The sequence below is a fragment of the Peromyscus maniculatus genome, chromosome 4 (assembly GCF_049852395.1).
Source record: "Peromyscus maniculatus bairdii isolate BWxNUB_F1_BW_parent chromosome 4, HU_Pman_BW_mat_3.1, whole genome shotgun sequence".
Lineage (NCBI taxonomy): Eukaryota > Metazoa > Chordata > Mammalia > Rodentia > Cricetidae > Peromyscus > Peromyscus maniculatus.
The window spans coordinates 4,115,549-4,142,323 of record NC_134855.1 but is presented as its reverse complement, the minus strand read 5'-3'; the positions used below and the strand labels follow the sequence as shown (position 1 = coordinate 4,142,323).

General features: G+C 49.0%; 1 protein-coding gene across 4 annotated transcripts in view; it reads right to left on the bottom strand.

Annotated features, from left to right (window-relative positions):
• Positions 1 to 26,775, bottom strand: part of Ttll11 (tubulin tyrosine ligase like 11) — a 231,062-nt gene that overhangs the window by 42,973 nt on the left and 161,314 nt on the right. For 3 of the 4 annotated variants that reach the window (XM_042277207.2, XM_076568503.1, XM_076568502.1), the window contains exons 7-8: positions 22,961 to 23,059; positions 261 to 503 (exon numbers count right to left, since the gene is read on the bottom strand). In XM_042277207.2, coding sequence (XP_042133141.2) covers positions 261 to 503; positions 22,961 to 23,059 — 342 coding nt within the window. The remainder of the gene's footprint in view (positions 1 to 260; positions 504 to 22,960; positions 23,060 to 26,775) is intronic. The other variant, XM_076568500.1, reaches the window with a different exon arrangement.

The window sequence follows — 26,775 nt, the reverse complement described above, 5'->3', positions numbered from 1 at the left end:
ACCTCCCTCAGCCCCGTAATTGCTTGTTTTAATAATGAACCTACAATTTAAATGTCATGAGCAGAGCATTCATTAACTCATTTGACAAGAGTCTACATTATGTCAGGATCAGTGCCAGCCCTGAGGTGAATACAGCTTCAAATAGGGTACCAGTTCAATACTATGGTCTCCTAAGAGCAGTCAAGGGCCACATGGCATTCAGCTGAGTGACCAGACTCCACCCTCTCCAAAGCTCAAGAAAGGAAGCTGATCTCACTAACCTTATGAAGGTCCGAAAGCCAGTCGGTCCCAACTTCATTGTCCCCTTGATTCCCAGGAACCGGATAAACAAATTAGCCATCCTGTCTACCAGGCGCAGGTAGTTGAACTGCTTGGCATACTTGGGGAACACCTGTTTGAGGCAAATCGAGGGCAGGTGGGCTTCAGGGTTGGAGTCGGGGTCACCGGTCATCTCACAGTCCAGATCTTCCTTCCCAGTGACAGGCTTTTCAGGATGCTGAGACCTGAAATACACAAGGCACTCATGACACGCTGCCTTCCTCCAACGGCTTCCTTCCCTTGAGATGTACAGTAGCTCCAGGGGATTGGTGTTATACAGTTTCTATTTTGTAGACTAGAAAACTGACCTCTGGGAAGTGGCCTGTTCAGGCTCACACAGCTTCTGTATGGTGAAGTCAAGGCTTAAACCCAGGGCAGAGCCAGGACTGGAAACACAGGTTCCCTCCATCCTGCCAGCCCGGCTTTGCCTCTGCTCACGATTCAAGAGACTACTCCATTGAGAGCAGTCTGGATTTGATTTCAAACTCCTACTTATGGGTAGTAATTGAATAATTAAGAAATGGGAAAAAAATCTCACTGAGGGTTGGCAAGAAGCCACGGGCGCAGTTCAGTGAACAACTTGCAGAGACTCTTCCATTCCCAGCCCTAGGAACACGGACAATTTCCTGTCTTAACTGTTTATTCGGAGCTCATACAGAAAATGACAAGTTTTGTGTGTTTTATTCTGAAATTATTCTGATAATCAAGGAAATGATTTATCTATCTACCTCTAGCTGGAAATGGTCTCAGTTTCTTCTTGCCTCCAGCATGACACAGCCCTTCCCCCACCCAGAGTCTGTCCTATCTCCTTGGTATTTCACTACCAGATGTCTGCCAGTTCCCCAGGGGGGAAAAATCAGAATAAATGCCAACTCTTCCTCTGTCTCCACAGTCAATGCTTGATCACTATAGTCCCCAAGTCAGCTCTCACAGGCCAGGGTTCTCCCATGCTGGAAGAGACTCCACGACCACAGCAACCTTTATACAGGAAAACATTTAATTGGTGCTGGCTTACACTTCAGAGGTTTAGTCCATTATTGTCATGGTGGGGGGTGGGAGGAAGCATGACGACACACAGGCAGACATGGTGCTGGAGGAGGAGCTGAGAGTCCTGCATCCAGATCAGCAGGCAGCAGAAGAGAGAGAGAGAGAGAGAGAGAGAGAGAGAGAGAGAGAGAGAGAGAGAGAGAGAGAGAGAGAGAGAGAGAGAGAGCCACTGGGCCTGGTGTGGGCTTCTGAAACATCAAAATCCACTTCCTCCAACAAGTCCATATCTCCACCTATGGGGGTCATTTTAACTCAAACCACCATACAATGCAACAAATTTAATGAAAGTTGCCTCCCATTCTCTGCTCCCAGGAGCCTAATACACACCACATCCTTAGACATGAGTTGGCTGGGATGTGGCTCACAGAACACTGAGGGGCTGGCTGACCTGTGACTCACTGAAGTATGTGGGGAACAGAGAGACGTGTCCAAGGAACAGAATGGGATATGAAAGAATGTCATTGGTGTGGCCAAAGAGACATCTTGGGGTGGAGGTAGTGTAGTATAGAAATGCACCACACAGCCAGGGCCAGGGAGAAGCAGGGACAGGGACACCATGATGGTCTAGTGGGGACTGCTGGAAGTGGGAACGTTGACATGAGGCTGTTTAAAGAGAAGAATTACAAGAAGCCAATACTGAGTTTAACACCCTGAGATATGTGTTGAACACATCTGTTTTGGCTTAGATGGGACTTATTAACCATGTGCAGTGTTCAGGACTTGGTCTTAGCATGATGACAGCAGGTGGCGGTGGTTTTCTGTGGACCTGGTCTGGGTGGGACAGGAGTCAAGAAAGGGTGGAGTTTGAAGGAGAGAGAAGCATTGAATGAGGAGTTGGGAACTCAGGGGCGTGGACTCAGGCGCCGGGCCAGACCAAAGGACAGCAGTGTGGAGGGTGACACTCAAGGCCTGGAGGAGAAGGGAGCCCTGCCAGTGAGGAGCTGGAAACAAGGAGGTCTGGGAAAAAGCACAGATGGCAGGATGAGGCCCTTGTGAGGAGGCGGGTATCTCAGACAAGGCTGGAGAGGAAGTAGGCCAGTCAGGTGCGCTGGTTGCCACAGGGCTAAGCATGTTGGCATATGCCCATAATCCCAGCACTTGGGAGAAAGCAACAGGAGAATTGTAAATTCTAGGGCAGCCTGGGCTACATTGTAAGTTTAGGGCCAGCCAGAGGTACATAGTGAGACCTTGTCTCAAAACTGAAAATAAATAAAATGAAAGCCACTCAGGTGCCAGAATGGAGAATGGGAACGGCAAACCCAGAACCACGGAGGTTTGAATGAAAACGGCCCCATAAGCCCACAGGGGGTGGGTGGCACTATTAGGAGGTGTGGCCTTGTTGGAGGAGGTGCATCACTCGGGGTGGGTTTTGATGTTTCAGAAGCCCACACCAGGCCCAGTGGCTCGCTCTCTCTCTCTCTCTCTCTCTCTCTCTCTCTCTCTCTCTCTCTCTCTCTCTCTCTCTCTCTCTCTCTTCTGCTGCCTGCTGATCTGGATATGGAACTCTCAGCATCTCCTCCAGCACCATGTCTGCCTGTGTGTCGCCATGCTTCCCCCCACCCCACCATGATGATAATGGACTAAACCTCTGAAGTGTAAGCCAGCCGCAATTAAATGTTTTCCTGTATAAGAGTTGGAGTGAGCCGGGCGTGGTGGCGCACGCCTTTAATCCCAGCACTCGGGAGGCAGAGGCAGGCGGATCTCTGTGAGTTCGAGGCCAGCCTAGGCTACCAAGTGAGCTCCAGGAAAGGCGCAAAGCTACACAGAGAAACCCTGTCTCGAAAAAAACCAAAAAAAAAAAAAAAAAAAAAAAAGAGTTGGAGTGGTCATGGTGTCTCTTTGTAGCAATAGAACCCTGACTAAGACATTGGGAAAGTTTGCTTCTAATAATGACTTAAATGGACAGGAAGAGTCTCAAAGCCATGATGTTTCTTATCCCATAAGTCCCTGGGAATGGGAAAGAAACTTGAGAGACAAACATTGTGTTGGAAAGCTTTGCCCAAGTGGTCCCCTTCTCATACCAGCCCAAGGAGCCAACTTCCAGGGAAGACATGAGTAGAAAGTTCCAGAAGGCCTAGTCACAGTTTCTTTCAAGTGGATCCTAACTTTGGACTCAAAGCAAAGACTGGCAGGGGAACAGAACCAGGCATCACGAAGGAAAATCTCTTTCAGTGTTCAATGGCATGGAGGGTCTGGGTTGCAGAACACTCCCTCCTGCGCACGTGCAGACCAGTTCCTCAGGAGAGGTGAGGATTCTCTAGGACATGCAATTTTTCCTTCAGCAGAAACGGCTTTGTCCCCATCACCTTGAACTTCAGACAGTAAATAAAAGCCAGGTGGTTATTTTTCACATGAAATGAAGTATTTTCCCCATGTCAGTTGTAGGAAGAAAAATGGGGGCGGCAGGTAAACTGACACTCTTACCAGAAATTAGCTCCTAAATTTCTGAATAAGTGGTAGTGGCTGACATTATAAGCACTCAGGAAATTTCATTAAGGGGGACTGGGCGGTGTGCAGAATGAAGGCATGGAGGGATGGAGGCAGCTCAGGGGACCACTCCATCAACAAGCCCGCCTCCAGGGGGTCATCTCATCTGCTCTCCACGCACCTCTGTGGAGGAGCCTGCGACTACAGCCCTGTTCCAGATGGGGAGACTGAGGTCGAGCACAGCATGATATCTCTGAATAAACCACGATTATAAAGCAGTTCTCCAAACAGTTCTCTAGCACCCTTGCTTTCCTATAACCTTATTCTAAAGCACATCATGGTTCACACTGGGACACAAAATTCTAAATACTATTGTTTAATTTTTAAAAACATTAAAAATACCAATTGCCTTTAATCTCATCTACCTACCTACCTACCTACTTATCTATCTATCTATCTATCTATCTATCTATCTATCTATCTATCTATCATCTATCTATCTATCTATCTATCTATCTATCTATCTATCTATCTATCTATCATCTATCTATTTTCTTTGATATTCCTCCTCAGTTAGAGATCTAATGGCCGCATGATTTGTCATCTGCCCGAACAGAACCCCGGGTTCGGCCTCCTCCCTGGATGAGGTGGCTCCTCTCCCAAACACAGATGTTGCGGTGTGTTAACTGCAGGTGGCTTTGGAAACATTCTATCCAGAAAGATTTTTTTTTGTTCTTGTGTGAAACATACATAAAAGCCACCATTTAAACCATTTTAAAGTGTACAGTTCAGTGGTTTTAGATCTTTCATGAGGTTTTATCACTGCCATCTAGTTCTAGAACATTTCACAACAGAAATCAGAGAAGAAATTTTAACCTAGGTAGACAGGATTGGGGCTATGTAGTAGCAGGTTGTTTAAAACAGCACATAGTCCAGGTGGCTGTCTTAGATTGGACTGCCATGATGATGGGGACCTCATCAGCTCCACCCAGACTAGACACATCTTCCTCAGGTCACCCTAGAGGATGAGGATGCCCTCTTCCCGAGACTTCTGTCTATTGCTGCCCAGCATGCACCTGTCCCTCATCCTCCAAGGCTTCTGTACCTCCGATGGCTGCCCTCCCAGACACCAGTGTCCCTTCACAGACCTCAGAACCACAGCTTCTGAGGGAAGTGATTTCCTTCACCTGGAAGTGCTAAAGATGCAGCTGATATATAAGAGGAAATAAAAGGATGAGGGATGGCATCTTTGCTGGAGATAATTGCAATTATCACACCGAGACCCAAGCCATCACAAATACTGTAAAAATCCTGTTTTTACTTAATAGCATTTTAATAGAAATGTCAGGCTTTTGGAATAAAAGTGACTGCTAAAGAAAGCATAAATCAAGTTTACTAGTCCTTTGGGATCGTTTCTGGAAAAAAATTGAATTTGGTATATCCTTGATTCATTAAAACAGGGGAAAGGATCCTGGAATGTTTTATCTATTATCATTTTTCAAGCAAAGTAGAATTCTTTTTCATTGAAACTCGTGTGAGAAAATCACCTGTCTCTATTTTGTCTGGAAACCTCACTGCTAAAAAATCGCCACCGATTACTGGGGACCTTCTACATGTCAAGAATTGAGCTAATCAGTTTACCTTTGTAATCCCATTGTTTCCAATAACAGGGCTCTGAAGTAGGTGGAAACCATTTCCCCTTCTCAGGGTGGCCGGGTGACACTTGCCCAGGCTCACTCGATCGGCTGAGGGATCCGCATTGGCTCTAGGACCCCCCCCCCATGCCCAAGTCAAGCTCGCCATGCAGTTCATGTGCTTTTCAATTTAAATCAAATCAGAGACTTTTCTTCTCTATAAGCTATATATAGTCCTGGAGATTAACAAAAGTGGGGAGGTAGATGTGGCAAGATCAAATCCTAGTTTCACAGGAGTTGCTTGGATTCCCTCTAGAGGAATAACTTCCATCTCTTGTTAATACGCCTTCAGTCACTTTCCACCCCTGAGATATTTCCCAAGCACTGGTATGTCCCAGGGGCCTTGGATACATAGGTGAGGTGGACAGAATCCCTGCTGCCCAGAGGCATGTGACTGAATGGGGATAGAGAGAGGCCCATACATGAACCACACTGGTAGTGTCATGTCCAGGTGGCCAACATGGGTTTTGATCTCGATTCTGACTTCTAGAATGGGGGACGATGAGGCAGAGAGCAGCCAGGCCACATGCTGGCAAAGCTGTGTCCAGACAGGGTGCCCTGGGCACAGGGGCTCTAGGGATGGACGCAGGCCTCTTTCTGTCCATCACTAGGTTTCAGATGTGCACGAAGTGCACCTCTGTCCATGAAGAAATGCTAACCACGCACCATGCAGTGCCTTAAATTAGGACCCGCAGCTAATTTGAAGTGTCTCGGGATGAAGTCACTAAAAATAAATGTAACTACCAGAAAACCCAGCTCTGTCACTTGAAAAAGCTCTGCCATGACAGAGCCCCATTTGCTTGATGGGTGATATGACGCAGTTTGAAGAGGAGGTACAGAATGTGGATGGACTGGGCACATGTTTCCGAGAGATGAGGGAAGAACTGAAAGAGAAGTCTCTGCTCGACACATTCAAGTCCATTTAAGAGCCAGACCCAGGCCAAGGATGGCCCTACCTGCCTCCACCCTGTTCCTCCCCCAAACCCTGGCCACTCCCACCTCACTTGGTCTCTGAGGCAGGATGTAGCCTCACCAGCAACAAGCGCACTGATGACACCATTACTGCCAAGCAGGTTCAAAGTATGTATTCTCCATAAAATCTCACAGAGTGGGTGTTCTCATACAATCCATCCTAACTGCAGCCTCCTCTCCTTCAAATCCCCCTCACCCCCGCCAGATCCACTGCTCCTCTGTTTCCCTTCAGAAAAGAGCAGCCCTCCCAGAGATATCAACCGAACGGCATAACAAGATGCAATAAGACTAGGCCTATGCCCTCATGTCAAGGCTGGACGAGGCAGTCCAGTAGGAGGAAATAGGTCCTATAAGCAGGCAAGAGAATCACACACCCTTATTTGCATTGTTAGGAGTCCAACAAAAACCTCAAGCTAAAGAACAGCAGCATGTATGCAAAGGGGCTGGAATAGACCCATGACAAAGTGGATGTTATATTCCTACTTTACAGAAAGGGGAACCAAGACACAGGAAGACAAATCAATGCATGGTGAAGCCAGGATAGAAAAATATGCATATATATCTACATGGTTGTATACACATGTAAACATGCATGTAAATCTAGATTCCACATATGAGGGAAAACGTGATATTTTAGGTGGCTCCATTTTAGAAATGAGGGAGATGTGTTCAGAAAAGCTGACCGACCACCTTGAACCCAGAGCTGTTTCGGTTCAAAACTGGGTGCTTTCTTTTCATTTTCTTAGCTGGACTAATTTTCTGTCTCCTTATGGAGAGAATCTCTTACTTTATGCTATAAAGAAGGCTTAATGGGGAGAATGGATGAGGGTGGGTACAGCCTGTGCCAGCACGAAATGGGGGTGCTGCTTAAGATCTAACTTCAACCTTCTCTGAGGCACCAAGATGAACTAGCGAGGCAGCTTCTGGGAGGGTCGACTGCTCGTCTGGATGCAGTTGCCCAATTTTGCTTGCCGAGCAAATCAGTTTGTTACTTGACTATCCTGGGCTCTTGTAACTCGTGACGCGGAGCGTTTGTGGAATGCAGAGTATCAATGCGGAGGCAACGGCAGCGCATCTCTGTCCGTGCTGTGGGATGCGTCCTGGAGCCATGGCCTGGGCTGGCTGCTGGAGCGTTTTCTCGCGTGGTCAGACAATGAACTGCAGAAGGACAAATGGGAGGACACAGTCTCCTGGCCACTTCCCCAGGCCTGAAGGCAAGTCTTTTCAGCACTGGAGAGCCCTTTGGGGGTCACTGGGTCCAGCCCTGCTGTTCAGCTCATTTTCCACAGGCCTTGCAGTAAGCTTCCTTGCTGGCAGGGCACGCTTCACGTCAGGTGCCTTCCCTGCTGTCCTTTTGCTATGTTGCAGCGTGCTCGATCGATGGAATGTTCTGTACACACAGCTCAGGCAGCCATGCTACTGCGGCTCCTCTCTAGTGGGGCACGGGCCGGATGATCTGGGTGGTTTGGGGTACAGGAGATTGGTAAATCAAGGAACAGTTGGATCATCTGCTTGAGGCCACCTGACCTTAGGCAAGTCATAATCCCAAAGCTTTATGTAAGACAGAATAATAGTGGTCCTCTAACCCATAGGCCTGATATAAGTAACGGTAAGCAGAGAGAGTGGAGCGTGCACCTTAGCCCCGTGCCTGGATACTGTCGGCCACTTCTACCATAATCACCTTCATCTCGAAGGGCTTACCATGTAGTCACCAGCCAACCACTGAGAGGCAGATGTTCACCAGGAGATCCTGCTCCATGCCTACCTCATGTAACTAGACACAGGATTGCCCCTCACGGCTCCAGCTGCTGGGAGAGTCTCGTTACAGGCTGCCTAGGCCAATGAGACCTGTCTTCTTGTTCTAGCTTAGACTGTGCTCCATGATGCCTCAATGAATAACAAACCACACCTTACCTGATATTTCAATCTTGGCTCAGGATTACTGCTATCATAAAATCCTATGCTGATGGAGGTGTTGCTCCCCGCCCTATACTGGAAGTAGTTAAACACAGGGGTTAGAGGGCACAACGTTTGCCTCATTCTCTTTCTGAAATAAAAGGGAAGCAGAGGCCAGTCTTTGCTTGAGGGGAGACATCTAGTGAGAGACCAAACTCCATCCTCCTGATCCCCTGACTCAGAGTCTTCAGATGAACAAAGGGGAGAAAAACACAGTACATTGAGCAGGAACGCCCTGATGGCAGGAATTCCAAATGATTCTGGGTACTTTGGCCAGGAGGGAAGGTGACACTTTGGCCAGGCTTCACTTTTCTCTGGAACCCAGAGAAAAGCTCTTCAACGTCTGAGCTTGCCGTGAACAGTGTCCTGTCCTGAGGCGTGCTAGCCAGATACCCAAGTGGGATGTTGGAGCCTCATGTCATCTGCTCACTGCCTGCCTTCTCTCCCTCCTGACATTCCCTCCCTTGGCAAATGTGCTTGCTAATCACTCATGTGTTCCATCTTTTCTGTATCTTTTTCTACAACTTTCTGGGGGGAAAAAGCATCACTCCTTTGTCCATAACCTTCCTGACTTTGTACATCATCATTATACTATTTTTTGTTGTTTGCTTTGTTTTTTGAGACAAGGTTTCTCTGTGTAGCCTTGGCTGTCCTGGAACTCACTCTGTAGCCCAGGCTGGCCTTGAACTCACAGAGATCCATCTGCCTCTGCCTCCTGAGTGCTGGGATTAAAGGTGTGCACCACTATGCCTGACATCATATTCTTGATCACTTTCAACATTGTTATCTTCATTATCCTCTCCATCAAGTTCATCACCTTCATCACACCATCCTCACCATCATCACACCATCCTCACCATCATCACACCATCCTCACCATTGTCACACCATCCTCACCATCATCACACCATCCTCTCCATCACCTTCATCACCATCATCACACCATCATCACCATCACCATCCTCACCATCACCTTCATCACACCATCCTCACCTTCATCACACCATCCTCTCCATCACCATCCTCACCATCATCACACCATCCTCTCCATCACCTTTATCACCATCCTCACCATCACCTTCATCACCATCACCATCATGGCCAGGATCATTTATACCACCATCACTATTTTCAGCATTGTTACCACCATCATCACAATTGTCATGGTCACAGTCATTTCGGCCACCACCACCATCTTCGTGGTCATCACCGTGACCACCTCCAGCTGCCATTGTCATCATCATTGCTGTCATCATCATCAGCTTCATCACTACCATTATCATAAACTTCACTGAGGACTTATTCTCTGACTTTCAGGATGCAAAGAATGCAACACACTTGTTTTTCTTTCTTCAAAGAACGTATCAAGCTTAAATGACTAATTTTTTAATTGTCCATGGAACATGTTTCTTTTTGAAAAACTCCAGAAGGGCAGGCTCTGCAGCTGCTGAGTCTGTGACTAAAGTTATTGCCTCCACGAAGCCTCATTGTGCACACACCTTGCCGTGAGCATAGTCACATTTGAATGAGTTCGTACAACACTAATTAACCAGACCCAACGACTAACCTGAGTTTCTATCTGGTGACCCCGAGGCTTAGGTACACTAGTGCCTTCAATGATGAGGCTGGGATTGGAGCGCTATGCCATACCCCACATTCCTAACTCCTACACACCTCTACTTCTGGTTGCACAATGAATCTTTCTTCCCGCTTTTCTCTCTCAGTCACTGCAAGATCCCGCATGCATTCTGGGAAACGAAAATTTCCTAGTGGCTTCAGCAAGAGCCGATGTGACAATTGTAATCAGTGGTTGTATTAGCCCGTTCCACCACCTCCAGAATTAGCAGAAAGGCTAACTTGAGCTTTCATTGTGCAGCTCTGCTAATGAAGGGATCCTCTTAATTACACACCCAGTGCAAGGCTGCAACACAAAACAGTTTAGTATTTAAACACAGTTCTGTGTCAAAGTAGGGGCTGCGTGAATGTGGGGGAAGTGGGGACAGCCACGTGTAGACGGCAGTCTTTGCTAAGGCTGGCTTTCTTTTTCTGCATCCAGTGCCACCCAAGCCCAGTTCATTGTCTCTCTCGGACTGCTGTGTGTCCCAGGAGTCCTCATTCACTGGTTTCACAGCACTCTACCAGGCTAGAGAGTAACAGCTCTGATGACTGACTGATTGACTTGCCAGGAGCATTCTCTCAACATCATGGTGCCAGCACATCTACCTCAACCCTGAAGGACAGGTGTAACCCCAAATCACCTTCACTCAGTGACATGGGGCTCACAGCATTTGCACCCCACTTCCTTTGTGAGCCACTCAGTAGGGGTTCTGTGTTAATGTGAGGGAGCCCTTCCGGGACAAACCATTCTCAGGCAAGGACACCCTGCTCCTGGGTGTGCATCTGGTCCCTCTCCAGTAGACCAGCAATTCCATTATGTGCTAAGTGTCAGGCTTGTGGCTTCCAGATCCACACCTCATGCCCAGGGATGTATGAAGGCACCTAGGTCTGGCAGGCAGATGCCCTGTGTACCCTTCATCCCCAGTCAGGTTCTGACCCCATTTGTCCTTCATAGCTCCATGTAGAGACCAGCCACAGCCTCTTTCCCCCTCCCACTCAGAAGTACATTTCCTGCACTTTCATGGTACTTCTTGGTGGAATGTATCATTTTCTGAACTTGTAACACGGCCATTTCTCCTGAAAGACTGCTGGAAACGAATTGATTTGTATTTCCCTCGTCTCTGTCCGTTTCACACACGTGAGGAAGGCCTGCTGGTGGGATGGCTGCACAAGCCATGTGTTCCTGAACGCTTATGACAGGAAGAATCCGGGGTGGTTCTGGCTGAGGGCATGCATGCCATTCGCTGGATGTCATTTTCAGGGAAGCATTCACCTTCCTTTAGATTAACTATATGGTTAATATAGTGAATAACTCATGACGATAAACGTAACTGGATCCATCTTGTACTAACTGTATGACTATTAGGAAATTGTGTTATTGCTCAGCCTCAGTTTCCCTTTGGTGAAATGGAGATGGACATACAGTCTGGCTCTCAGAGCTGTGGAGAGCCTCAATGGGAGTACGAAAAAAAGGGGCTGGCATCCTGGCTGAATCACGGCACAGGGAAAGCTGCTGTCACTCACAGGACGTGTGTGTGTGTGCGTGTGCGTGTGTGTGTGTGTGTGTGTGTGTGTGTGTGTGTGTGCGAGTGTGTGTGCGTGTGTGTGTGTGTGTGTGTGTGCGTGTGTGTGTGTGCGCATGTGCACATGCAGGTATATGTGTGAGTGTGAGTGAAAGACAGACAGACAGACAGATAGGTAGATAGACAGACAGAGTCTTGTTAGGTAGCTCAAGATCCTCCTGCCTCAGCTTCCCAAGTGCTGCATGTCCCACTGGACACATATTTATCAAGTACCCACTCTGAAGTGAGGGACGAAAGGTCAGTTCAAGACCACTTTCTCCATAAAAGTCCACCTCCTCCTCCAGTCTACAATCTCCTTCCCTTAAAGAACTCTGGCCCTAATGAAATCCAGTGTTTTCTTCTGATGTTGTTTTGTTTTGAATTAGCTAATAAGTTAGATGTGCATATTAGCCATCAGGTCCAGAGAGAAAGTCTGACTTTTTCCTTTATGCGATTTTGAATTCCCCTAACAGAGTTGTTGTCAAAATCCATTAAAGTATTTAATTTCTCTTGTTACTGCTCAATTCCAGACAGTGTGCTGTGGTGCTTCTCAGAGAAGCACTGAATGTTTAGTTATGGCGGTACATTTTCAGATGATATCTCCTTGATGGACTTAGACTCTAGAGAGACCACACCGAACTTGAGTACAGGGTAAGTTGAGGAGGTTGGGCGGTAAGACATGTGGAGATCAAGCAGGCTCGCGCTGTCATTTACCAGCTGAGTGACCTCAGGAAAGGGACTTAACCTCTCTGGGCATCCATTTCCTCATCTGAAAGTGGCGACAGTGCCCAGCCGACGGGGTCTCAGAAGTTCTGAATGGAGTACCAACTATAGAGAGCCCGGGAGAATGCCAGACACGCCACTGGTCCTCAATACAAGACAGTTTAAAGTCTCAAGGACTGAAGATACAGACTGTGAGCCTCCATGTGGGTGCTGGGGATCCAACCTAAGTCCTCTAGAACAACAGCCAGAACTCTTAACCACCGAACTATCTCGCCAGCCACCCCCAATCTTATGTTCTGAGACAAGATCTCTCACTGACTACCTAACTTGCCAGTTAGGTAGGGACCCACCTATCTCCATCTCCCTGGCATAGAAATTATGAGCATGTATCAGTGCACCCAACTGTTTCTGTGAGCACTGGTGTTTGAACTCAGGGCCTCACACTTGTGCAGAAAGCACCTTACCCCCTAAGCTTTCTCCCCAGGTCTCTTGACATCTCTCAAACAGTAACTCCTACTAACACCCATTCATTCAAATCAGTTCATAGCTACTGGACTGGATTCAATGAGTAGGCAAAGGTTTCCATGCCAACAGGAATATGGTGTGGACCTCCTTCCCCAAGATGGGGAGACAAAGTCTTCACCATCCAGTTTCACTATTAACAAGTAGGCACTGAAGTCAGAGCTTGCCTCTTCCTCAGTTGTCATGACAACAACTAGCGACCCATCACACACACACACACACACACACACACACACACACACACACACACACCAAACACACATGCCACATGCAGTAGGGTGGGATGTGTGGAAAGTGGTGGTCCAGGAGCAGGGACAACTTCTGTCCAGGGAACTCCCCAGTGTTCACATGAGGCATACTGTCACCTGTTTTTAATATAAAACAAAACCAGCAAAAGTATCTTTTGTCAGGAGGACTTACAGCTTTTAACATGCAGACAGACCCTTGGGTGATTCTGGGGAGACCCACAGCCCTCCTCAGTGCCATCAAGGCATTGCTGGAGAGTGAGCATCAGAGAGGCTGGGATGGCTTCCTGGGTCTCGCTTGCTGATGCTGACCCTTGCTGGCCCAGGCTCAGAGTACACTTCCTATCCCAGACTGGATGCGACCTGACCAGCCCTCTGGAACAGCAGAGAACAGTATGCCCATTTTCTGGCAAGACTGAGCATTGGTGACCACTGCGTCTAGATGCTAGCTGGCTTGTTTTCCCTTTTCAAGACTGCTCTCTGCCTCCGCACTGCAGGGAGCACAGAATCCGCCCAAACAGGTTTAATTTTCTTCCTCTCACTCTGGCTCCATGTAGCTTTTAAAAGTCACCTTCTAAGCCCAACACCTGCAGACAAATCCACGCAGATGTCCCACCTGCATCTCAGGGAGTCCAGCCTTCCAAGCTGAACACAATTTGTTTCCCAGAACCCGAGTCTTGCTGGTTCTTGTTGTTATTGGCAACTTCACCAGCGCAGTGAGCCAAGCCTCAAAACCCTGAAGTTAGCTGTGGTTCCTTCCTTGTGCTCACCCTGGTTTCTGGGGAGCTGCATTAGGAGGTAGGCTGCCCCTGCCCTCTTCCATTCGGAGGCCCTGATTCTGGATTGGAAAGCATTGAGTGAGGTGGTCAGCGGTGAAGGCCAGGATGCCTGGGCTCTGTGTGTGTGCATGCTTACATCCCAAGCACGCTGCTCTCGGAGGCTCCTAGGATTTCCACCTTCCAGATGGGACACAATTTGCCCAACACTATTCAGAGTAGAACAGTGTAGATCTGCCTGACTCACAACCAGCCTTCAACCCCCACTCCCAGGCACCCAGGAGTCTCCCTCCCTCCCTCCTCCCTCCCTCCCTCCCTCCCTCCCTCCCTCCCTCCCTCCCTCCCTCCCTCCCTCCCTCCCTCCCTCTCTCCCTCCCTCCCTCCCTCTCTCCCTCCCTCCCTCTCTCCCTCCCTCCCTCCCTCCCTCCCTCCCTCTCTCCCTCCCTCCCTCTCTCCCTCCCTCCCTCTCTCCCTCCCTCCCTCCCTCATTTGATTTGTTTGAGGCAGGATCTCCCTACTACCTACCCCAGGCTGGGCTTGAACTTACAATCCTCTGCCTCTTGAGTGCTGGGATTCCACATGTGCACCATTACACCTAGCTCAGCATGAGTGTGTTAGCCAAAGTGTCTGGCATCTCTTCTCTTGACTATGTGCTGACACCATGACTCTAGAGCTAGCCCCGTGCATCTGAGATGAGCAAGCAGCCTATTGGAGCTTCATGGAGGATGCTAGTTCAGGGCCAGTCAGCCTGTATTCTACTCCATACTGCAGGATGCTTCTCTCCTCCTCCTCCTCTCTTCTTTTTTTGGGAATCTCACATGCATAGCATGTCATTGTGATCAAATCCACCTCCATCCCTCCCTTCCCACTCTTCCCGTCCCCTCCCCCCCTCCTCTATTCCTCCCACTGCTATTTTCTCTGAATTTCATTCAGGCAGCCCTTTATAAACCCCCTGGGTCCACTTCCTGCGGCCTGTATGTGCATGGGTGTAGGGTCACCTGCTGGAGCATGGCTCAGGGGCCAGATCCCTGAAGAAATCTGACTCTCCCCCATCAGTTTCCAACAGTCCCTCAGCTGTTCACCTCCCTGTTCACACTGGATGTTGGGTAGGTTTTGCACATGCTGTTAAAGCACTCTGAGTCGACATGTGCAACTGCCCTGTGTGGCCAGGAGACACTGTTCCGCTGTAGTCATCCACCACCTCTGGCTCTTACACCCTTTCTGCCCAACTCCATGATAATCTTGTAGCCTTGGGAGGAGCGGGTATGATTAAATATAGATACAGCCATTTAGGGCTGAATAACCCATAGTCACATTGACCAGTTGTAGAGAGACCATATCTTGTTGTATGATCCTAGCAAGGCAACCTTGAAGAAACTACTAGTTAAGGGCTAACTGACTGTAGTGGGCTGAGCTATGCCCCACCTTCTAGATTTGCCCAGTTCTAATCCCTATGACTGTTACTGCCTGAGCCCCTACCAGGACAGTCTTTGCAGATAAAACCAAGTCAAAGGTTTTGAGATCATCTGGATTTAGAGAGGGGCATCCATGCTGACACACACAGAGGGAAGGGCCACATGAACCTGTACATAGACAGGGACTGAAGTGCTGTGGGATGATCCTTCTGTACGCTGTGAATACGTATTGCTCTCATTGGTTAATAATAAAGCTGTTTGGCCTATAGCAAGGCAGGATAAAGTCAGGCAGGACAATCAAACTGAGGACCTGGGTGAAGAGGGGAGGAGTCAAAAGAGATGCCAGAGAGCTGCTCAAGAAGATGCCAGAGGACTGGCCCATTGCCATGGGCCACATGGCAATGATGGGTGATGTCGCTCTGTATGCCATGAATGTGTTGCTCTGATTGGTTGATAAATAAAACACTGATTAGCCAGTAGCCAGGCAGGAAGTATAGGCAGGATAAACAGACAAAGAGAATTCTGGGAACAGGAAGGCTGAGTCAGGAGATACCAGCCCGCCATCCAGGGAGCAGATGTAATCACACACAGGTAAAGCCACGGAACACATAGTGACATATAGATGAACAGAAATGGGCTGAGTTTAAGTGTAAGAGCTAGTCAGTAGTAAGCCTGAGCTAATGGCTGAGCAGTTTTAAATAATATAAGCCTCTGTGTGTTTACTTGGGTCTGAGCAGCTGCAGACTGGGCAGGACACAGGAAAACTTCAACTACATGACCATACATAGATTAATAGAAATAGGTTAATTTAAATGTAATAACTAGTTAGTAATAAGTCTGAGCTATTGATTGAGCACTTTGTAATTAATATAAGCTTTTGTGTGTTTATTTGGGACCCGGTGGTCAGGACTGAAAGCTGCATCTCTGTTTACATTGGAGTGATGGCGTTACCAAGGAACAAGCCAAAGACCCAAAGCTACCTCTCTCTACTGCATCAGAAAAGCTGTGTCCCCATGATTTTCACACAGGGTCCAGAACCACAAGGGGATCCATTTCTGTGGCTTTGTGGCCCCTGTCTGTTGTGACCTGTTGAGGTAGTCCTAAGTAACAAACAATAGACCTCAACAGTGCGCTCTCTGGGATGGATGGTCACAGCAAATTATTCTGCAATAATGTAGACACAGCTCCAACAGGACCTGGTGCACAATGAGTCCTGCATGAAAGTCAGGTGTGCAGAACTACTCTAGAACAGTCCCAGGCAATGCTTGGAAACATCTTCCCCAGGCACACCTGGCTAGCTGCTGCTGCCTCCATTCTCAGACTGGCAAACTTTAACTTTAGATGCTGCGTGCCAGAGAGAGGACCGTCCCCATGAGTCTAGCTGCCAGGGATAAACAGACAGTTCAGAGGCGTTTCTGTCCTTCCAAGGCTGGTGACTAAGTGCTGGCCTATCTCCAGCCTGAGATGATGAGCCTGTCACAGTGGGTTTCACAAAACATCTGGTTCAGAACAAGTTGATTGTCTCAGGCTGGCTCTAGTGATAACAGTATGTTTTTCCTGTACACAGCTGTGACATGTTCACTGAAGCCCAATGTTTCTACACGTAATTTCTCAAGTGGCAGGAGCCCATCAAAGGCGCTGGTGACATGTGGATAGCCTAGGCAGTTTCCTTTGTTGTCACAGACCTGAACAACATGACTGTGGCTTACAGAGACACTGTTGTGGGCGGCTGGGGGAAGGGGACAGCACTCTCTCTAAAACTGGCCCCTCTAACGGTTGTGCCTGATTCCACAGGAGAGTCAGGCCTATGGGCTTCATGCATATGGATGGTAGCCATGGCTGAATGATAACCTGCAATTTCTCTGCCAGTGTTAATCAACTTCGGTTGGTTACTGAGAATTTGACCAGGATATATTACGCCAGCGCACACACCAATGGTCCCTAGGATCCAAACATGGCTTTGCTGGGTTTGATTGAATTCTAGCTTGAGATAAGATCGCACGAAGTGAAGTGTCCCATGTGAGATGGACACACTGTGCCTTGGCATGAGAGAAAGAGAGAGAGAGAGAGAGAGAGAGAGAGAGAGAGAGAGAGAGAGAGAGAGAGAGAGCGCCAGCCAAAAGGAAGACCCAAATAGAAGAGGGACAGATGCTGTCTTCATGCCAAGGAGCAGAGACTCCCAGGGATAGAACAGATCCTCTGAACCTTGGGCACTGGGCTAGCCTGGCATCTGTTGGTCTTCCTAGAACAGTCTACTTGTACCAAGATAGCTATCTGCTCAGGGAGTCAACGGGTCTGGAATGGATCATGCTCTCCAGGTCCCCTGCTGACTTGCAGGTGATGTGGCTCTGAAACGGGCATTCCTTATCCAGTTGTATCCTAGGAGACCACTGTCTGTACCTCTGGGCTCCATCCCCTCTCCAGGTCTTAGTAGCCTGTGTTCTACCTGAATCCCATACCTTTCTTTCCCTTGACAGTCTAAGGCTGGGATCCCCAAATGCCATGGGGGTCAATTCCATCCTGGCTGACAGCTAAGATTCCAAGGCCAAGTGTGAATGGTGCAGAAGGCAGTGTACAAAGCATGCCTTCTCCAATCATTGGACAACCTGAAGACTGTTTCCCAAGAGAAAACAGAGGCTCTGGGCAGTCTTGAGCTCAATGTCCTTGTTCTATAGGCAGACAAGGACTGAGCTCTGGAGATGGAACATGACCTGTCCAAGGTTTCAGGGCTCAAGGGGATTCTCAGATGCCAAGTTTGCTGTGACATTATCCCCAGGTTTCCCCTGGGCTACAATCAGCTCTTTGCAGACAGCAGCTGGTTGGGGTTACCCCTGGCCCTCAGGCAGCAGTACAGGGTCGTTCTAACACAGCAGCTCGTACACATTACTTAGGCCTAACGTGAACCTGCCTCGTGTATACATGTGTCTCAGGCTTAGACACGTCCCTAAAGAGGGATGATTTCAGGACTCTGCTGACCAGCTCTGAGCAGGAACTCTTCCTGCCTGTGACATGATGTGGAAACAGATTATGCAACAGCCAGGGATGCCATGACACGTGGCCATGCTATTTTCTTCCTGTGTATCTATGACTGTTCACACAATGACTACTGCTGCCAGAGGCCATGACCTACAGGCCCTGCCCTGGGGGCTGTATACACCGTCCTACCAAATCTCATCCTCAGGGATTACCAGCCCCTCTCTACAGGTGGGAACTGAGGATCGATCGGGAAGGTTAAGGGTTTGCCCAAGGTCACACATGAGTGCTGGAGCAGGACTCATTTCCATCTGGAGGGTTCTGCCTCAGCCTAGCTCTGCTGGCATGGGAATAGTAATTAACAAATGATAATGGTTTTCTCTATGCAGGGCACAGAAGTGGGGGTGTCCTTAACCCCCCCCGCAGCCCCATGGCTCTACAGGCTTAGAGATGCACAGTGACGTTTCCAGGTAGAGAAGGACAGTCAAAGGTAAAGGCACGAGTGAGGAGCTTTGGCTGGGTACTCCGCATGCCTGACTTTGAGAAAACTGCTTAGAAAACGTTTTAGGGCCGTGAGGTGGCTCATCGGGTAAAGGTGCTTGAGACCAAGCCTGACGGCCTGAGTTCTCTTCCCAGGATCCACATGGTGGGAGAGAGAACCAATTCACACAAGTTGTCCTCACACTTTACACATAACACCCCTGCCACATGAACAAATGAAAATTTAATTTACAATTTTTTTAAGAGAAGGGACTTTTTGACTGTTTATTTCTGAAGTGGTAAACCAAGGCCTGGGAGTGTAGCTTGGCAACAGGGTGCTTGCCCAGCATGAGTGAGGTCCTGCCTTCAGCCCCCAGCACATCAACAAGCAAATTAATATTTGGTAAACCACATATGACTTAAAACTTCCCTTTTAACTCCTCAGTGCCCGATTCGATGATGTCATGGGCAGTCTTTGCTGGGTAGCCACCACCACCACCCACCCCAGAGCCTTTCCTCTTTCCAAATGGAGACTTTGTACCTACAAAACACAGCTCCCTGCTTCCCTCTGAGCAGCCCCTGTTCCACCTTCTTGGGACTTGACCTACACAGATGATTCAGGATTTGCTGTATTCACTTAGCACAGTGCCTTCAGGGCTGTCTTTGTGCATCCCATTAGAATTTCCTTCCATTTGGAGACTGATGGGAATCCATGGTAATGGGCCACACTGGCTTGGCCCTTTGTCTGTCTACTGTAAACAGTGTCTTTGAGAAAGTGTGTGCACTTGGGCAAGTCACGAGTATGCTGGCCACCTTCTTTCCTGGACCTGAGCTCCAGCCTGGCAGGAGGGGGTGTGTCTCTACTTGCCTGATGAGCTAGACACTAGAGAAACTGACTTCCCCTCTCCTCAGGGGTTGAGATGACAAATTAAGTTCTCTCTCTCATCCCCACAGATCCCATGAGATGATGCCATCATGGGTCGCCAACTGAGAGATATCTGAATTCTCACAACCTCTTTGCCGGTCTTGTCGCTATTCATGTCCCCTCCAACACATCCTCCCGATCACAGACAACACAGCCCACCATGTCACCTCTGGCTTTACCTCACCACTCAATCACACCATCATTCTTTTAAAAAAGTTGTTCAAATGAGTCCTTCAAATGAGTGCTGGAGTACTCTGCTAGCATCCTCAGGCACCCAGGGCCTTTCTCTGCTCCATTTTCAACACTGTGCTCTTATCCCTTGGGATTCATGGGGATGTGGTCCAGGATCAGCTGTGGGGACCTCAATTCCAGGATGTTCACGGCTCTTGTGGAAATTGGCATGATATTTACATAGAACATGCTCCTGGATATATGAGGTCATCTCCAAATCATTTACAATACCGAATGGAATGCAAATGCTATATAGAGAATTGATATACTGCATTGTTTAGGAAATTATGGCAAGAAAATGTCTGTACATGCCTAGTACCAATACAGCATTCCCTGGCATTTTCAGTGTGTGATTGGTTGTTCTCACAGATGCCAACCTAGGAGCACGAGACTGATCACATCAATTCTATGCATCATTTTCTCTCTTGTCTGTCTCCTGCCCTTTCAGCTCCACACCCTCTATAGAAAACACAGTTCCCAAGGCAGGGGGTAATAGTGTCCTGTGCAGAGTACAGCTTTGTGTGAGTGACCAGTGGGCATCCTCCAGCCCCACCTCCTCCCACACTCCTGTTTATACTCTAGCCACACTGTTCTGCTTGAACACCAGCCCTGGGCTGTGCACTGTAGCTTCTGCCTGGAGTGCCCTTTCTCCTACCATACTCTGTTGCTCTGCTACCTCAGTGGCTCCTTTTGCTAGGCTCTCACCACACCCCACTTTAGCCCAGTTTTGAGCTTTACACACTCCATTGCAGCTGTCCCTTTACCTGTCTTGATCAGTTTTCCAACAACTAGTTCTCTAAGGACAGGATGATATTGGTAGCTCTCAGATCCTCAGGGCCAGGACTAGGCTCATTGTGGATGAAAGAAATGTCTACTAAAAGGAAAATGAGCTGACTTTGTGAATCCCAGCTATTCCCTCCTGAAACAACACCAGGACCATTCCACTGGATTGGACAAATCGTGTGCCATGAACATGTGTTTGAACATTTGGTCCCCAGGTAGTGGAACTGTTTGGAAAGAATTAGGAAGTGTGGCCTTGTTGGAGTAGGTGTGGTCTTGTTAGAGGTGTGCACTGGGAGTTGGCTTCGGGATTTCAAAAGCCCATGCCAGGCCCATTCTTGTTCTCTGATCCTTGTGGATCAGATGTAAGCTCTCAGTTACTGCTTCAGCACCATGCCTGCCTACCTGCCACCATGCTCCCCACCATGATGATGATGAACTAACAGTCTGAAACTGTAAGCAAGCCCCGATTAAATGCTTTCTTTGTAAGTTATCTTGGTCATGGTGTCTCTTTACAGCAACAGAACAATAAGTAAGATACTGAGTCAGCACTCAGGTGCAAGGAGTTGGGGTGAGGAATCTTGGGATCATGAGATGCATGGAAAATCTGCTTCCTTTCCTTTAGAAGTCACCCAGAGTCCCCCATCATTTATCCCCTCTGGAGGCTGGGCTGATCAGTGTTGTCCCAGAAAGAGTTCCTGTCTTTTCCTCTCTCATCTATCACATTTTGACAGCATGCCCTTGGTGCACAGAAAACGTCCAAGTTCAGTCTCTTCCCAGAACACACTCTATTTATAATCAGCACGTCGTGAAGTTGAGACTCTCTGAGGATCTTGGGAAGTGGCTGTGCCCATCCCTTGTTTATACCTGAAAACACAGGTTCAGACAGGTTGACTGACTTGTTCACATCACACATCTTGTCAGGAACTTAACTCTCTCTTTCCTTAGTGAACCTATGGGACCCTAGAGAAATCTAGAGTTTTAGTCTGAATCTCATCCTGGCCAACAGAATCACTGAAGAGAAACTCATTTGTAGCCTGCGTCCTTTCCAGCCAGCAGCATCCAGGGATTCAGATGTTAGCGTCTCTGTGGGTACCTTCTCACTTCCCAGCTCCCCCCTTCTAACTATCCTCTAGAAAAATGGCGTGCCATCAGCAGAGCGTGACAATGCCTGCGTCAGTCTCTGCCACTCTCTGTGGAGGAGGAACCCCCTGCCTGCCTCGAAGTAATGGTCCTCTGTGTGGGCCCGGAGCCCCGTCTGTGGACTTACGAGGATGGATAGAGGGAGGCAACAGCGGAAGTGAAGCGGAGCTGGGGCGTGGGGTTTCCAAGTCAGGAAGGCAGGTGAGGGGCAGCCTGGTTGGAAAGGACCCTGGTCCCTGTCTCTTGGCAAGGGAGTCATGAGTCATCTACAGCTTCCAACCGACGAATGCACACGTTCATTCCCAGAGGAAATCATTACTCCTAATTATTATTATTAGGCATAATGACTAATTAGTAAAAATAGCTACCATTTACACAGTGCCAACTTACGGCTGCTTCTTAATGTGTATTTTTCCCTTATTTTACTCTTTCAGGCTTATTTTCTATTTTCCTAATTATAAAGTCAATATGTGCTCAAGGAAAAAAATATCAAAAAGATTCCAGAAAGTAGAAACAAAGGGGGCAAAATATTCACCATTTGGCTCACGGTGAAACATTGGAGGCAATATTAACATGCTGCTTGCTTCCCAGCCTTCCTTCTCCATCCTTCCTCGTGTGTGTGTGTGTGTGTGTGTGTGTGTGTGTGTGTATGTCTGTGTGTGTGTGTGTATGGGTGTGTATGTATGAATTTGAGTGTATGTATGGGTGTGTGTGGAGTGTGTGTGTGTGTGTGTGTGTGTGTGTGTGTGTGTATGAGAGAGAGAGAGGAGGGGAAGGGACGGGAGAGGGGAGAAAGAGAGAGGGAGACAGACAGACATAGATTTAGCACAGTTGATGAAGGAACTGAGGATCCAAAGTCACACAGCAGGAACAGGGACTCTCATCTCTTCCTCTCCTCCTCCTCCATGTTCACAGTCCTCTGCCCACGGCAAGGGTGAACTGGGATTTGTCTGGAGGCTTAGTCTTGATACATAGCCAAGGCTAGCCTCGCAAGGGCTAGGATTACAGGTACTGTGCCGTCACCCCGGCTTAGGTGGGGATGGTTTTCATTTTGCTGCTGTTCCCTGTGGGGTCCCCTGTTCCACACCCTGCTGGGAGAAGCAATGGCGGTAAAGAGACTGACATCCCGACTGTGCCGCTCGCCTCGTCAGTACCTGGCTACGGAAAGCGAGGACCCCTTAAACTTCGATGAAGACATTCTGTCAGAAACTGGAGGGATTCTGTGTTTTCTGCCCATACAGATATCTGGAAAGCTGAAATCAGAAAGCATAAGGAACTATTTTTTTGCAGGCTGCTTTGCATGAGACAGTTGAAGTAAGTTCTACAGAGAGGTCACCCCGGGGTGGGGAGGAGGGGGATGGGGCAGTCTGCATGTCCACAGGCCTGGGTGGCAGGGGGCAGGAAGGACCCAGGGTCCACTTCTCACCAAATGTTTGAACAGAACCAAAGGCACTCAGTGTCCTAATGTTGACGGAGAAGTAGGTGACAGAGCTTATGTGACCAGCACTGGGCACCCACAGTGTCCCCTCCCAACAGGAGCTCACGGCAGGGCAGGAAGGGTCTCAAGGAGCAGTTACTAGGCTGAGGTGTAGTGAGAGGGAGCAGAGCAGAAACTAAACAAAACAAAAGCTCACACACTAAACCCAGAAAGAAACAAATCTCTCCATGTGAGGATACATGGCCCAGAAAAGAGTTCCCGCTGGGATGGGGAGGGACCGACCCCAGGGACCAACTGTTGAAAGGCTTTTGTTATTAACTGAAGCCCTGTGTTCATGAAGTACAATTATAAAGACAAGGAGGAAATCAAGTCGCCTCTTCTTTTATCTCCCAGTTCTTCAGTTTAGCGGCAGCGCATCAGCCACGCTGCTCCCTGGACAGTCCTAGGCTCTTCTAACAGGAAACGCTTTGGGGAGAAGATGGCTGGGAGGCATTTTGTTCCCCCTAAGAGCTCACTGTGCTTGTGTATGAGTCTACGGGCACATGTGTTTGTGTGTGCATACATACGTGCATGCCTATGTGTTTGTGTGTGAACATGTTTGCTTATGTGCATGTTTGTATGTATTTGTGCGTGCATGTGTTTACATATGTGGATGTACGTATGTTTGTATGAACATGTTGTTCCATTTTCTAAAAGCTTCAGTTACCTCTACATGGATAAATCAAGGCTGTTGAACTCTACCCCAGACCTTTGGGAGAGCAGAGAATGCTGGGAACACGGGATGCGGGAGTTCTGCCAGGTTAGAGCATGCTGTGGGCCCTGTGCACCCGCCTCTTCCTCCTGTCCTCAACCCTGCTTTCCTGGGAGCCTCAACCCCAGGCCCGCCATTGTTTTCCTCATCATTTTCTCTCCCGGTCCCTCTGCCTGCCGGTCCCTCTGCCTGCCGGTCCCAAACGGTACGACTCACACATGTGCACGGTGTGGAAAGGGAAGTGTCTGCGGAGGGAGACCTGCAGACACCCCGCCTCCATGAGTGCCCCCCCTGTTAAGGAGCCCTCTTCCCATGGTACCAGGGGGTGCAGTGGCTGTGGGTCACAGACGCCTCATCAGGGTATAGGGCTCTCCCTCGACACCTTAGGAAAGGATCTTTGTGAAGCCAATGCCTATTCAGGGCCACTCAGCAGATTGATTGGGGCCATATTAATTGAATGTGGCCTGGCAATCGGCCTGGATATCAGGAAATGCTTCACGGACACAGAGGGGCCCAGACAGGGCTCCCCGGAGAGTCCAGGAATGCCTGGCTCACGGGCTCTGTGCTCGGGGTCGCTTTGCCTGAGTTTCTACTTCGCTTTTAGCCTCACGCCAGCCCTGTGAGTCAAGACACAGGCCCAGGGAGGTTCAGCATCTCCCTGGCTGGACTTCAAGCCAGAACACAGTCTTCCCTTCTCTGCCCTCTCTGCAGGCCCAGTACCGCCTCATTTCTTCCTCTTCCTGGGGTTCAGCCTTATCGTCAGGACTCCCAGCGCCTCCGTAGCGGCCCTGAGTGACCTTCTCAGCCTGTTTCTCAGTAGCCTCCCTCACCCTCCTCCCTCCTTCTCATGCCCTGTTAACGCCACCCTCACCATCCTGAAGGAGAGGAGCTTGGGGACACAGAGAGGCAGAGAGGGGGGCAGAGAAAAAGAGAAGCTGGGGTTGGGGAAGCGGCCAGGAGGCTGCGGGCTCTAAGACACGTGGGGGCCATGGTGGGTACAGCACAGCTGGCTGAGGTGGGCTGGGAGCAGCAGGTCTTCCGTGGGTGTCTTAGTTTGCTTTTTGTTGTTGTGATAAAAGACTGACCAGGGCCACTTACAGGAGGAAAGGGTCTATTTGGCTTACAGGTTACAGGCCGTCATCGAGAGAAGTCAAGGCAAGAACTGAAGAAGACACCACGCAGGAGTACAGCTTGCTGGCTTGTTTTCCATGGCTTGCTCAGCCTGCTTTCATATACAACCTAGGGCCACCTGGCTAAGGGTGGCCCTGCCTGCTTCCCCATCAGTCATCAATCAATAAAATGCCCCCATAGATTTGCTTACAGGCCAGTCTGATAGGGGCAATTCCTCAACTAAGGTTGCTACTCCCCAGATAACTAAACAGCATGGAGGGCAAGCTGGGACAGGCCGGCCTGAGGGAGAAGGTGGCTGCAGCATGGGCCCCAGCCCTGTGGCTCTAACCGTTCTGCCACACGGTCCTTACTCAAGTACTCGATGGCTTTGTGTATTTGTAGTTCAGCGTGGCTGAAAGATGACTGGACATGGCCCTCCGCGGGCCAGGGACACTTGGCTGCAGGGAAGTGGGAACAGGGCAAGGTGCACGTCCAGGGGGCTGCTGGGCGGGAAGGACTCACACCTGCCCGGTGTTTGTCTTCCGTCTGCTCCTCTGCTCAGCGCCCCTGCCCTGTCCCTGGCGTGCTCAGGGAAGGCTGTGCTGTCCTTGTGCCGTGCCCGCCTCTTGCTCCACAGTGCCGCTCTCGGCGTGTGCTCTGTGAAAGAGCTGCCACCACACCACCATTCTCTCTGGCTCCCGGGCTCCATGTCGGCCAGCCTGGCGCAATCCCCCTGCCTCTGAGCTTGCCTACTGCTTTGCCTGCCAGTCTGTCCTCTCTAGGCTTCCTCATTCTTTGTCCTTTCTTCAGGACGCTTTGCCAAACAACCCCTGACACAAACCATGTTCTCTTAACTCGCTCTGTATCTTGATTATTTTATCTCTGTTTTCTCCCTCCCCATAGCCACTGCTACCAGAACTTTCATGAGATTTGAGGTTTTGCATTTGTTCATTGACATATTCACTGCAGATTTTGGGTAAGGCGCAGCCCAGATACTCAGTATCTCTTGGGTGAATGAACAAAGAAACGGGCATTTGAAACATCATTGCAGCTTTTATATCGATCTTGTTTTGTTTCACAGACAACCTGTGGGGGGAGACAGTATTTCCCCACTTTATGGGGTGAGAAGCAGAAGCCAATGGGTGTTTCGAGAGATCCACATTTGTGCACTTAGCATATGGGATTTGAATCCAGAATAGCCTGTGTTTATTAAGATCTTGTCACCGTAGACAGCACCTCCCGTATCCTAACAGCCAGTGGCCCTGAAGTCAGCTCTAACCAGGGCCTCTTGCCCTCACTCAGCAAAGGGGTCTGTTGCTCTGAGCTTCCAAGAGTATTAAGACACGTTCATGGGGGACACAATTCTGTGACTCTGTATTTCATTTCTCTGAGTGTTTGAAGCTATTCCTGCTGGATCCTGCTGTCACGGCTGAAATTACCTGGCTGTCTAATTCTCACTTGGCTGCCACGCACTCTGTCCTTCTATGTCTGGTCCCTCTTAGGCTCTTTTGTCTTCAGTATTTTGGTACCTTGCTGTTTCTGACCTTTCTACCTGTAGATATTTAATCAGTTCATTATTTTGAGACAGGGTCTCACAGGTAGCCCAAGCTGAATTTGAACTCACTACTTAGACCAAGCTGACCCCCAATTCACAGCAATCCTCCTGCCTC